This window comes from Microtus ochrogaster, assembly GCF_000317375.1.
Source record: "Microtus ochrogaster isolate Prairie Vole_2 chromosome 14 unlocalized genomic scaffold, MicOch1.0 chr14_random_2, whole genome shotgun sequence".
NCBI lineage: Eukaryota > Metazoa > Chordata > Mammalia > Rodentia > Cricetidae > Microtus > Microtus ochrogaster.
In genome coordinates, this window is record NW_004949097.1 from 16,063,903 (window position 1) to 16,077,172 (window position 13,270).

Here is a 13,270-nt window from a genome sequence, read left to right on the forward strand (position 1 = left end):
TTATATCCTTCTGGAATAAGTAGGATGCTTCACTATGAACCTACCTGACAATTCTTTATTGACTGATTTGTTTTCCATTATTGAGTTTTACCTAGATGTGAATGTCCTGATATATAGACTGGAGGATAATACTGTTTATCTGAAAAGATAGCCTCAAAAGATACATATTTGAGAGGAATACTGAACAAATATTGGTGTTGATGAAAAGCATCAGCAGCACATGAAATCCTTCCTTGCAAACACAGGCAATGCTGGTGAATAGTGGGGTATGGGAATGCATGCTCTTTAGGGAGAGAATGAAGACCCCTTTCCTTTTCAGAGTGTCTTCTTTTACTTATATCTTACCGAAGCCACACCAATATGTTATCTGCTTTCTAGTCTTCCTCTGTTTCCATGAATTCTCTGATACAAATTGGATGTCTGTACCACAGGCAGGAATATTGTTCACAATATAAACAAGCTTTATTTAAACTTGAGGGGAAGATAGAACTTTCTTTTACATCATCACTTACAGAAGTAGAAAATGTTAAGGTGAATGAAAAAATTAAAAGAAATCCGACTTCACTTTGATATCAGTAAAAAGAAGATTATTGATGTAACTGCTGGATTTCAAAACCCTACAATATGGAGTAGTCATGAGTAACTTATATGTTAGGCCTGACTCATATAACTTCTTTCAAGGACATAATTTTTTGAGTGTTTATCAACAAGGCACTCAGATACCTTTCTTGATCTCTTTCTGAAGGTTAAATATCAACAACATAGAAATACAGATTTTTTTAAAAGTGAACATGCTTAAGTGAAAAGATAAGGCCTAACTTGTAAATAAGCATTCATATGGGGGTACAAAATAGAACATAAAAATAAGTTACTAGTAATCCATTGTAAATTCAGTACATTCCTTTAAGTACTTACAAAACAGAATATATAAAGTCTTTTAGAGTGCCATAAGAATTCAAAAGAGAACAGAACATTCCTAGCTGAGTTTATATTTTCACAATGAGCTACATTAGAGCCATAGCTTTAATGGCTTAGTAAATTATGTGAAAACATTTCTTGATATATGTTTGGTACTCATCTAAATAATGTTGAACAATCGCTATAGATTATTGTAGTACTTATGTGCCATTAATTGTTTCAAGTATCAATAGGTGACATGAGTTAGACATAGACATTGTGGAATGTTAATTATTAAAGTTGATGTGAAAATTTTGTGGTTTAGGAGGAAAGGGAAACATCTTGGTTTAAAACAAGTATAATGTATTCTCTATGAATTTTATGTTATAATTTGGTTTTTTCCCCCAGAAGTGTGTTGCCTTTTGATAGAATAAGATAGTTGTTATAAAGTACTGGCTATGTATTTACTTGTGTCAGATGTGAAGACTCAACAACAAATACATGGTCTCTACCTTTCAGAAGGGGATTCATAGCCCTTGAAACCCACAGATAAATTAGTGTAATGTTACATATTTTATATTCAAGTTATGGGAATATTGCAGCAGAACAACTAACATCTATGGGAATTAATAAAAACTTTCCAGAGCAAATATAATTGGAATTGTTCTTAGAGGGATAAGAGGTTATCCCATGGGAAGAAGAATTAATTTCAGACAAAAGAATGTGATGTAGAGAGGGACAAAAGTATATAAACAGGATGTTACATTTAGGAAATGCTTACAAAGGTCTCTATAGTTGGAAATAATGGTTAGTAGGGTTTTTTGTCTCTCCTTTTTTCTTTTTTAAAAGTAAATCCTAGAGTGTTTGGAGAATGTTGTTGCAAGAGTGAGCTGCTTGTTGGTTCCCGGCTGCCTGGTTAGCTTAGACCCGAAATAATCACACAGAAACTATATTAATTAAAACACTGCTTTAACTATTAGCTCTAACTTCTTATTGGCTAATACTTACATCTTAATTTAACCCATTTCTAGTAATCTATGCATCACCACAAGGTCATAACCTACCAGCAAAGTTTCAGCATGTCTATCTCCAGTGGCTCCATGGTGTCTCTCAAACAACACCTCTCTTCTCCCAGGATTCAGTCCAGTTTTCCCCGCCTACCTAGGTTCTGCCCTATTAACAGGCCAAGGCAGTTTCTTTATTCATTATCCAATCAAAGCAACAGATAGACAGAAGGATCTCCCACACTAGAATGTGGTGAATAAAGATGTCAATAAACCTAATGGGTTTTAGATATTTAATATTTTTAAGCTTTGTTCAGTCTATAGATAAAAATATAAGCAAAGTAGAGTTGTTCTGGGAATTTGTCACAAATGATAAATGAGTTTATACTTCCCTTTGAGATTAGTTGTGCATGTCACTCCCTCTCAATCCTCCTCTTACATAATGACCTCATGCTTACAAATTTGTTATATCTAAATTTTTACAATTTAAACTTATTTTCTGTTCTAAATGAATATTTGCCTAAACTTTAAAAAATTAAAGAATTGAAAATTTTCCCAATTTATGCATTATTGACTATTTTATGAATTTATAATATTCCTGAATATTCTACTGAGAATTAATGCTGCATAGAATAAAAATATCTTATGAATAATTTTTAATTTAATAAGAATTTCAATTAAGCCAAAATTAATGAAAATTAATTTATAGTCTAAACATTAACAAATGGAACTGGAGAGATGGTTCCATGATTAAGAACACTGACTTCTTTTCCAGAGGACCTCGATTTGATTCGTGGTACCTTCATAAGAGGTTCACAACAGTCTATAAATCCAGTTCCAGGGAATCTGATACATTCACCTGCTGTCTATTGGAGCTGCATGTACATGGGACATAGATATACTTGGCAAAACATTCATACACATAAAATATTAATTGAATACTTTGCATAAGAAACTTGACTGATAATTATTTCAAGCACAAAAGAACATATTAAAAACCATTATAGTCTTCTGGAAATACCAATAGTAATTTTTTAATTAGTATTAGATAGTTTTTGCATTGCAAGGCTACAGTTTAAAGTTTACAAAACTAGAGTGCTTCCTGTTTGACTTCTTGTGCTGTGCATCAAAAGGGAAGTTTTTAAACATTTGCCAGTGGCACCAGTTGATTCAGCTGATGTGGTTTTTATCTCCTACTGTGTTAGGCTAGCTCTTGTTTTAAAACATTGTTCATTCAAGGAGCTTCAGAAATGCTCCAATTACAAATTCGGATAATTCATTCAACATTTTGTACACACTCTCTTTTTTTCTCTCTCTCTCTCTCACACACAGAGACACATAAAGAAATAATTGGATTATAATTCATTGTTTTGAGCAAATTTTTTTTAAAAATTTAGGAAATGCTTGATTTCTTGTCACTTCTATGACTTGAACATGTTGTAAGTTACAGTAGCTTACATCTTTTATTCTATGTTTTAGACCCACAGGAACAGTGACAAAAAGTATTTCATTTCTCACATATCATTTGGAATCAGTGGTTCTTTACTAACTTCTTGATAAACATCATTCATGTTTAAAATTTTGTTTTGTCTCTCTAAATATCTGAAAATCATATATCTTCAACAACCAGCATGAATTATTTACTGAACTACCCTCATCACCTTGGCTTCTAATACTAAGTCCCTCATAGCAGGCTTTAAGAACAATTTAATATTATTGAATTATGACATGATTTGACATTAAAGAGAAACATCTCTGTATTCAGTGTATATAGATGCTTTTGCAAAAATCCAGCCTAAAAAAATTTCTGTTTCCATTTATAAGAGCAAAGAATAGATTTGGCATAAAGAAATGTGTGGGGCAGGTTTTCCCGGTGTGAGTTAGTAAGCGCTGTGATTTTGTGCTTCAGACAGCTGAAGTGGCTCTAGCTAATCTGAAGAACAAATATGAAAATGAAAAGGCAATGGTGACTGAAACAATGACAAAACTGAGGAATGAGCTGAAGGCTTTGAAAGAAGATGCTGCAACCTTCTCATCCCTAAGAGCAATGTTTGCAACAAGGTACTTTTTTCTTCCCAAAATTGAGTATTGCAGATGGAAAAACACTGACAATATTTATGAATAAATGTATTTGGTTTTCATGAAGAAAATGATGAGATACCCACACGGACAAATCTAAATTTGGACATGTGACTGAATGTCATGGATATAGCAAAGAGAAACCTTAGACCACAGGACAACAGAGTCTCTCGCAGGAATTGGCTTCTGGGTTTCTCACAAAATTCAGTCGTATTTAGAATATGTTTATTTATGGTAAATATAGTGGCAGGACAAAAAAAGAATGGAAAGGGAGACAAGGTCGCCTTTTTGATGAAAAAATCAGCATAACATTCAGGATTAAGAGAAGACATATTTCCTCTTTGAGAAAGAAATTTTAAAAATTTAAAGGGATATTTAAATGCTCAATTTGGTTAATATTTTAATTATTGCTTCCTTTTCGTCCATTTTCACAGACATTTGTTTCTTTCAGGTATAGTAATTGCCTTATTTTATATTTAAAAATATTTTCAAGTTATAAAAAAGAATTAATCCAAGGTCCTAGAATTTATTTTTTTCCAATAAGTTCTGATTTTTCTCATGATCTACATAAACCCAGAGTCTTGATATTAAAGGTTACCCCTTGGACCTAATACATTTTAAACATAGGTCCTGGTTTGTTTTTTCTGTGTAATACCTCAAACTGTGCTAATTTCAGTTTGTACAATATATTTTGGATAATTATATGAGCTCATTAACTATCTACTAGAACAGAATAACTGTTACTAATACTTAAACTAAGCAAAACTCCATTGTGAGTTTACTTCTCATTCTACTTTTTCCAAATATATGTGGCTTATTGGGGAAATAACATTGAACTTGTTTTTGTGCTTCAGTATAATATGAAGTGGGATGGAGATGTTCACAATGGCCTGCTGTGCCTGAACCAAACTTTTAAAAATCTTTTTTGATGAATCATGGCTTTATTATTTGGCTGAAAACTCATTGAAACTTTAATTTTTTAATTTGGGGAAATCTGCCATCTTGAAAACAGTGTCTGCTCTAATCTAAAATTAGGCCTGTAAGTACAGCCAAAGGAAGAACTGTTCTTTTTATTAACATTGCCATTCTTTTGACTACTGTAGGTATAGCATACAACAGACTTTTTGCAATGGATACAGTATTATACAATACAGACAGCAATTGTAATATCCCTAAAGTAGGGGTGATAATATGTGAAATTATATTATCACCACAAAGCTGCTTCCATAACTATCCTTGAGGCTTATCCTGCTTAATTGGAATGCTCCCTTATGAACCACCAATTACTGAACATGGTCTACTGTTTCCAGTTGTCAATTATTGTAGCTAGTCTTTCTTGATGGACTTTCTTTGGACCACTAGCCCTCTAAAATGACATGGAGACTTATTCATTATGAAATCTTGGCCTTTATCTTAGGTTTGTTTCCAACTAGCTCTTATAGCTTAAATTAACCTGATTCTATTAATCTTGTTCTGCTACATGACTTTTTACCTTTTCTTTATTCTGTATGTCCAACTCCCTTCATGTCTTTCTGGAGTCTGCTATTTCACTAGATTCTAACCCTGAGTTCCTCTTTATGCTTAGAAATCCTGCCTATTCTGTCCTGCCTAGTTATTGGCCATTCAGCTCTTTATTAAGCCAATCAGGTGCCTTAAGCAGGTGAGGCAAAACATAGACACATCTTCACACAGTGTAAAGGAATATTCTACCACATATTATTATAGAGTATCTCCATTTTATTGCTAGTAAGATCAGTGCTCTAAATTCCAGTCAAATTTATTATGCTATGTGGGATTATAACTCAAGACTCCCAGGGGATGCCCGAAACCACTAGTACCAAGCCCTATAGATTATTGTTTCCCTTATATATAGATGCCTCTAATAAAGCTTAGATTATATTATTAAACATAATAATATAACATTGGTATATATTCTATCAATATTGCATGATAAACGTTTTGATATTACAATGGACATCAATATCTGGGTTGAGGGTGAGAGAGGAGTACTTTTTAAATCAAGTTCCAGTTTAGCTTGACCGGGATTGCTTCCTCACCCCTTTTTGCTTGGGTTCCAGATGTGATGAATATGTCACACAGTTGGATGAGATGCAGAGACAATTAGCAGCTGCAGAAGATGAGAAGAAGACTCTAAATACTTTATTGCGAATGGCTATCCAGCAAAAGCTCGCCCTGACACAGCGGCTGGAGGACTTAGAGTTTGACCATGAGCAGTCCAGACGCAGCAAAGGCAAACTTGGAAAGAGCAAGATCGGCAGCCCTAAAGTAAGTGGGGAGACGCCAGCCACTGTGCCTACCATAGACACTTACCTCCTGCATAGTCAGGGTCCACAGACACCCACCATTCGGGTCAGCAGTGGCACTCAGAGGAAAAGGTATGCATGCAGCTATTGTCATAGTGTGGTACAGTGGACAGATTTTAGTTGACTGCAAAAATTTCTGTACTTTTGTTATGTAGGATAGAGAAGGGGGAAAAAAAAGAAAAAAGTGAAAGCTACTAATGGGCATTGCTAATGTTGGTCTTTCTGCCACCCATTCACACATACTGATTAAGATATCATGATTTTTAAGTGTCTGTTAATGGTTTTGCTGCTGTTTATGTACATACATATGTCTCTCCCTATCCTCCAACTTAAAAATGGGTAGATAAAGGTTGATATTAAAAGTGAAGCTCTGTGAACATGGGCTATAATTGTGAATGCCATGTCTCTGGAAATGATGTTCTTTGTTATTTTTTTCCGTCATGGGGCAAAGATATGAGTTAGTTCTCTAGGAGAAACATGTGTCCATAAGACTATAACTGATGAAAAGTTGTTATATTTGATAAAATGGAATAGAATATATATAATCTTTTTTTAAAAGCAAGTTTTTGTGACTTTTTTTATTAGTCATGTTAATATTGCTGAGAATCTACCTTTAAGGATTTTAGTGTCTTGATTTTATAACCTTTTACCAAATTCTGGTTGCTGACTTACTTGCCCTGTTTTCAGTTAATATAATTTTTTTTTTGTTTGAGGATCTTTTGTTTAAGAATCAAAAATAGTACATATATTTTCTATTTGTAGTTCAAAATGTTTAACTATAATAAATTTCTATTCCAATATTCAGAGTAGTTTTCAAAGAAAGGTTGTATCCTGATATGGAAACTAACAAATTACAAAAAAATCTTGATTTCATTTTTAAAAGATAATTAAATGCCAATATGAATAATGTTGTCACTGGTGAGGTGTTGAAAGGTAATTAAAGTAAAACTTTTTTGTTTCCTATATGTATTTTTCTTGGATCTCCTGCAAGACAATTTTCACCTTCCCTTTGTGATCAGAGCCGTCCCAGGACTTCAGGGGCCTCCTACCTACAGAATTTATTAAGAGTTCCCCCTGATCCCACCTCCACAGAATCATTTCTTCTGAAAGGTTCCCCTTCCATGAGTGAACTCATCCAAGGGCATCGGCTCAGCAAGGAAAAAAGGTTAACCGTGGCTCCACCAGGTAAACACTTTTTCCTTGGGTGCATGTGATGCAAATGACAGTTGAGTAGACAGCTCTCCTCTTACTTAGCCCACCTGGCAGGTTGAACTGTGACAACAAGGAACTTCTGTCTCTGAAGTGAAAGCTTATTTACAGCTAGTTTTCTCTTTCCACAGCCAGATGCCAGGCATGTCTTAGGATTCGCCAAGAATTTTTTACCATTAGCCTAGGAAAGAGAAGGAAGGTTGGAAGAATGGGATAGGCAAAGAGAAGTGAGCAGTAGGTACAACACAGGACGTGTGTGCATCCTGTCTACAGTTCTGTAGCTCATGGCTGCCCCACCTTGGTTAGTGTTTGTTTTCTCTTAACATTGTCAATGTAATTTCAGCAAAGGGAGCCACATTTTTAACAAGCTTTTAAGGATAATTTCTTTTTGTAGTGACTCAGAATATCCAAATCCTTGACAGTTTCCTTACTTAGGATCATTCAGGTTTTCATATCATGTTCTCATAGTGACACTGGATTGATGCCTACCCGTGTTCCACAGTTTACTTTAGCTTCATTGTTTTGTACCTTTTCTTTTTTTCACCCCGGCATGAAAAGGTCTAAATAAAAATGTGGTTTATGCCTTAGCCAGTAAATAATACAGACAGTCTCTTGTGAAGTCCCTGCATAGTTCAAAGGTAGAAAACAAGTCCATGAAACAAAATAAACACAAGCCAGCCATTACCTGTCTGTTACAGGAACATAAAGTTAAAATAAGCTAAAATATTTGTTAGCAGTTACAGGACCAGGAATTTCCCGTGAACATCTTTATTTTTGGCCTTTTGAAAGATTTTTGGGTATGTGGCAGCTGTAGACTGAGTCTATATTCATGACTGTCAGCTGTGCTGTTGATGTGGTACGTCCTACTCTTTGCCATAATCCCTACCACTTCCTACTGATGGTAACCAGCTTTTTGTACTTTTTCCTATATCTTCTTCCCTCCACCTAGCAACTAAAGTGCTACCTTTGTCAATTTTATTTTTAAAATGTTAAGCCTCAATTTTTTAAAATTTCTTTTTGGGAACCTCAGCCTTTGGATTTCTATTTTCTTACATGTTTTATGCTATCAGCACACTGATTGGGATTACAATATGTGGTCTAGGAGGTTGCAGAGATGGTTTAGTGGTTAAGAGCACTTGTTCGTCTTGCAGAGAACCTGAGTTTGTTTCCTAGCACCCACAGAGTTGGTGACTTATAATCATCTGTAACTCCAGATCCAGGGGATCAGACACCCTCTTCTGACATTCGTGGACACCAAGCATGCACATGGTTCACATACATATATGCAGGCAAATCATATATAAAAATAAAATGAATAAACTGAATACCCAATTTTAAAAAATATGATTTTAGAATGTACAGCAGATGTTTACTATTCTAAGAATTTTTGAGGACATCAGTAATACTAATGATTTAAAATGGCATAATAGCTAGAATTCATACACTCATACATAAACATGTACACACATGTACACATGTACACATCTATACACACATATACATAGCCACACCTATGCACAAACATGCATATTCACATGTATCTATATACATATAAGTAATTGATATCCTGGGTATTTCTTATTTCATAACCCACTTCCTATTGTTTATACCCTTTAAGAAAGTACCCAAAGGAAGAAAAGAAAGCACCTGAAGTATTCGTGATCCACCAAAGTGGTGATGACTTATTGGGGTAACTGATGTAGGTAAAAGTCATTAAAATCTTTCTAGGTTTCAAATGGATTTAGTAGTGCTGCCTCCTTAGAAAATAACTGATATAATTAATAAGTAACTCTTTTGTATTTAAATATAAGGAAACATATTAATAACATTAAAAGTTAATGAATATTAGTAGTAACTGTTTTCATCATTGTATGGCTGTTTGGTCCTTATGTCCATTAATATGTATTTACATCATTATCATTACATTATAAAAGCTATTAATATAAACATTTTCATGTTGCTACTTAGTTTTACTTTTAAGATTAATTATTGTATCTTTAAAGATTTATTTTATTAAACAAAATACTTATTTTTTATTAGTTAATAAAATATTATTTTACTAAAATTATGTATATATTCATGTGTACACATGGGTGTAGATGCCCTTGGAAGTCAGAAAAGGGCATTGGATCCCCTGGAGCTGGGACTTCTGCTGGTTGTGAACCTTCCAACAAGGATGCTTGGAACAGAACTTAGGTACTCTAAAAGAGCAGTATGAACTCTTAACTGCTGAGCCATCTCTTCTTTCCTTTTAATTTTATTTTTATTTAATATATTATTTTTACATCAGTCTTTCTTTCCATGCTCACCCATTGTTTTGTGCATATGTAGGGAGCTGCTTGACATAGTTTCTTGCTTTCAGCTTCTCATCTTTTTGGTCTTGGGCTCGTAAAATGATGGGTTAAAAGTTAAATATCTTTATGGTTTTTGCTCCATTTTAGTGTTGCTTTGGAAAAGTAGTATTACTATACAATCTGCCCTATGAAACTTCTCACACATTCTAAATAGTTCTAATTCTTTACATACTTTATAATATTCAGCTTTAAAACCCCTAGCATACTGGAGTGAAAGTACCATTAAATTGTCTTAAAATCTTTAGTTTTGAAAAACTAGAAAAAATAATCAGATATGAGTACTGTACACAAAATCAAAACTATAAATCTATGAAATTCAGAATCATCAATAGATCTAAAAGTTCCTTTCACGAAAACAGCTTGTTGATCAACTTTGTATTTCTAGTCATTTATTTATAGTTAAAATAATGATTGAGGAAAGAAAGTGTTATTGCCCAAGGAATAATTTTTTATTACATACTATTAAACCAACCACCTTATTTGTTTACTTATTAATAATTTCTTATTTATGTGTTGAGGGTTTCACCTGCATATAGGTCGTGTACTATATGCATACCTAACGTAGGGCTTGAAACTAGAGGAGGGGATCAGATTCCCTGTTTCCAGAGTTACAGACGACTGTAAGCTGACATGTGGATGCAGGGCATCAAAACCTGACCTATGGTAAAAATTAACCAGTTTAAGCCTTAATAAATTCTTATCATAAATATTTTCAAAAAGATTCTAGTAATGGAATTATTATGAAAATTGATTAATCATACACACAATTTTATTAACATGAAATATTGTTTTAGATAATTTTTTAGGCTTTATTCATAGTTTTATTATAAATTATTGAATACTCTAAAAATTTCTGTCAGATAACAATATATATTAATTATTTTTAAAGGGAAAGTCCCTTAATTTAGAATTTTTGATAATCATTTTATAAAATATACATGTAACATTTTATTTTAATAAACAGATAAGAACATTTATTTTTCTATTGAGGATTCTTGATGAAATTATATCAATAAAATTGAAATTAATCTTTTTTATCCTTAGGTTGAGGAATTGAGACATAGATCTCACTTAAAAATTTAAGATAGAGAACATGAAATGTTTTTGTCTTCTATAATAAATATATAACAGCGTACTTAATTTGGTTCATTTTTATGAGATTGTCAGCATATAATCCCACCTTTTTGTTAATTTTTTTCCAGCCCCATCACAGTTTTCCCTTCCTTTCGCCTCTCCTCCAAGTCACTCTCCAAACTCCCCTCTTCCTCCACCCCCAATTCACTCCTCTTCCTTTCTCTTCAGAAAAGGGCAGACCTCCCATGTATTTTAGCCAGCCATGGCATATCAAGTAAGATGTGGCACCTTGCGGTAAGACTAGGCATCTTCTCTTCTATTTAGGCTGGATAAGGCAATTCACTAGGGGAAAGAATCCCAAAAGCAGGTAACAGAGTCAGAGACAGCCACTGTTCCCACTGTTAGGATTCCCACAAGAAGACCAAGCTACACAACTTTAACATATGTGCAGACGACCTAGGTCAGTCTTATGTAAGCTCTCTGGTAGGCAATTCAGTCTCTGTGAGCTCCTATGAGCCCAATTTTGTTGATTCTGTGGATTTTTTTGTGGTGTGCTTGGCCCCACTGGCACCCTCAGTTCTTCCACAGGATTCCCTGAGGTTTGCCTAATGTTTGGCTGTGGATTCTTTATTTCCATCAGTTGCTGAGTGAAGCCTCTCTAGTGACAGGCTAGGCAACAACCTTTGAGTATAACAGAATCTCACTAGAAGTCATTTCATTGATTTTTTTCCAGTCATGTTTGGTACTATCCTAGGTCTCTGGACTGTCCAGTCTCTGGGTCCTGGCCCTCTTGGCAGCGTCAGGGGTGGTCTCAAGCTGGATCAGTCATTGGTTGGCCATGACCTTAATTTTTGTGCCACCTTTCCCATAGCATATTTTGTAAGCAGGACAAATTGTAGGTCAAAGGTTATATGACTGGGTTGGGGTCCCAATCTGTCCACTAGAAGTCTTGCTTGGTTACATGAGATGGCCAGTTTAGGTTCTATATCCCTCATTGCTAGAAGTCTTATCTAGGGTCACCCTGGGAATTGCCATTGCCCTAGGTTTCTGGCTTATCCCAGAGATTCCCCTGATTCCAGTTGTCTTTCCTAGTACTCCTTCCCTCCATCTTCCTCCCAACAGATCCCTCCTTTTCCTATGTCCACCTCCACATCCAACCCCACCCCTGTTGACCTGTTATGTCTATTCTATTTCCTCTTCACAGTAGGATTCATGTGTGTCCCCCTTAAACTCTCCTTGTTGCTTAGCTTCTTTGGGTCTTTGGATTGTGGCATGATTACCCTTTACTATACAGCTGATATTCCCTATAAATGAGTACATGCCATGTCTGTCTTTCTGGGTCTGGGTTACTTCACTCAGGATGATCTTTTCTAGTTCCATCCATTTCCCAGCAAATTTCATGATGTCATTGTTTATAACAGCTGAGTAATACTCTTTTGTGCAAATGGACCACGTGTTCTTTATCCGTTCTTCAGTTGATGGACATCTAGGTTTTTTCCAGTTTCTGAATAAAGCTACTATTAACATGATTGAACAGGGGTCCTGGTGGTATGGTAGAGTGTCCTTTGGGTATAAGCCCAGGAGTGGTATGGCTGAATTTTGAGATAGGTTGATTCCCAATATTTTAAGAAACTGTCATATAGATTTCCAAAGTGGCTGTACAAATTTGCATTCCCACCAGCAATGGAAGAGTGTTCTTATTCTACATCCTTGCCAGCATGAGCTGTCACTTGTGCTTTTAATCTTAGTCATTCTGACAGGTGTAAGATGGAATCTCAGAGTCATTTTGATTTGCATTCCCTTGATGGGTAAGGATATTGAACATTTCTTTAAGTTCTTCTTGACTGTTTGAGATCCCTGTTGAGAATTCTCAGTTGAGATCTGTACCACATTTTTAATTAGATTATTTGATTTGTTATCTATTTTCTCAAGTTCTTTATAGATTTTGGAAATCAGTCCTCTCTCAGATGTGGGGTTGGTGAAGATATTTTCCCATTCTGAAGGCTGCCATTTTGTCCTTTTGATAGTGTCCCTGATTTACAGAAATTTTCAGTTTCATGAGGTCCCATTTATTACTTGTTGATCTTAGAGCCTGTGTGACTAGAGTTCTGTTCAGAATGTTGTCTCCTGTGCCAGTATTGTCAAGGCTATTCAGCACTTTCTCTTCTATCAAGTTCATTTTTATGGTTTTATGTTGAGGTCTTTGATCCACTTGGACTTGAGTTTTGGGTCTGATCCTTTTGGGAGGGATTTCTCCACACACACACACACACACACACACACACACACACACACACACACCACACACACACCACACACACACACACAC

General features: G+C 34.9%; 1 protein-coding gene across 7 annotated transcripts in view; it reads left to right on the top strand.

The window, feature by feature from the left end:
* Bicd1 (BICD cargo adaptor 1) overlaps window positions 1–13,270 on the top strand; it is a 152,037-nt gene that overhangs the window by 99,126 nt on the left and 39,641 nt on the right. For 3 of the 7 annotated variants that reach the window (XM_026787896.1, XM_026787897.1, XM_005364636.3), the window contains exons 6-7: window positions 3,811–3,962; window positions 6,059–6,266. In XM_026787896.1, coding sequence (XP_026643697.1) covers window positions 3,811–3,962; window positions 6,059–6,266 — 360 coding nt within the window. Of the gene's footprint in view, window positions 1–3,810; window positions 3,963–6,058; window positions 6,377–7,295; window positions 7,490–13,270 lie in introns of all 7 variants that reach the window. The other 4 variants (XM_005364633.3, XM_026787894.1, XR_003378456.1 and 1 more) reach the window with 3 other exon arrangements.